Here is a 522-nt window from a genome sequence, read left to right on the forward strand (position 1 = left end):
TTCCCATAATTCTCCCTAAAATCAGCGGGAAAAATTGAAAACCCTCAACCTGGCTTCCTCTGTTCCCTAAGGATGAGGGGTTTTTTTTGTTTCCAAGCTCCTGGAAAAATCCTAAATCTGGGATTTCTGTGATGATTTTCCCACCTCGCCACTCACCTGCGGCATCGCTTCGCACCTTGAGTGAAACACTGAAATCCAACCCCAAAACTGACACTAAAAACTTCAGAGAAGCCAGAAAAAAAAAAAAAAAAGGGCAGATTCCAGGATTTTTCCTAGGGAAAAATAGGATGGGGAAGCCTTACCCTATGAGTCCAGCGGCACAGGCCACCACCCCGTCCGTGTGATCCTCGTCCCCGGCGATGTGGTCGATGTAGGACAGGATAAATTCCACCCTGGGCTGCACCAGCATCACGTCAGCTGTGAGGGAAAGGCTTGGTCAAGGCCTCTTGGGATTTTTGGGACGGACATTCCGTGTTCCCAAACCAATCTGGATCCCCACCCGGAAGAGCTCTTCTGGTAGGG

At 49.6% G+C, this 522-nt stretch overlaps 1 protein-coding gene across 2 annotated transcripts in view; it reads right to left on the reverse strand.

Moving 5' to 3' along the window:
- KPNB1 (karyopherin subunit beta 1) overlaps positions 1-522 on the reverse strand; it is a 28,912-nt gene that overhangs the window by 2,304 nt on the left and 26,086 nt on the right. For both annotated transcript variants that reach the window (XM_017740541.1, XM_008638485.2), the window contains exon 18: positions 303-417. In XM_017740541.1, coding sequence (XP_017596030.1) covers positions 303-417 — 115 coding nt within the window. The remainder of the gene's footprint in view (positions 1-302; positions 418-522) is intronic.

The sequence above is a fragment of the Corvus brachyrhynchos genome, unplaced genomic scaffold (genome assembly GCF_000691975.1).
Source record: "Corvus brachyrhynchos isolate BGI_N302 unplaced genomic scaffold, ASM69197v1 scaffold47, whole genome shotgun sequence".
NCBI lineage: Eukaryota > Metazoa > Chordata > Aves > Passeriformes > Corvidae > Corvus > Corvus brachyrhynchos.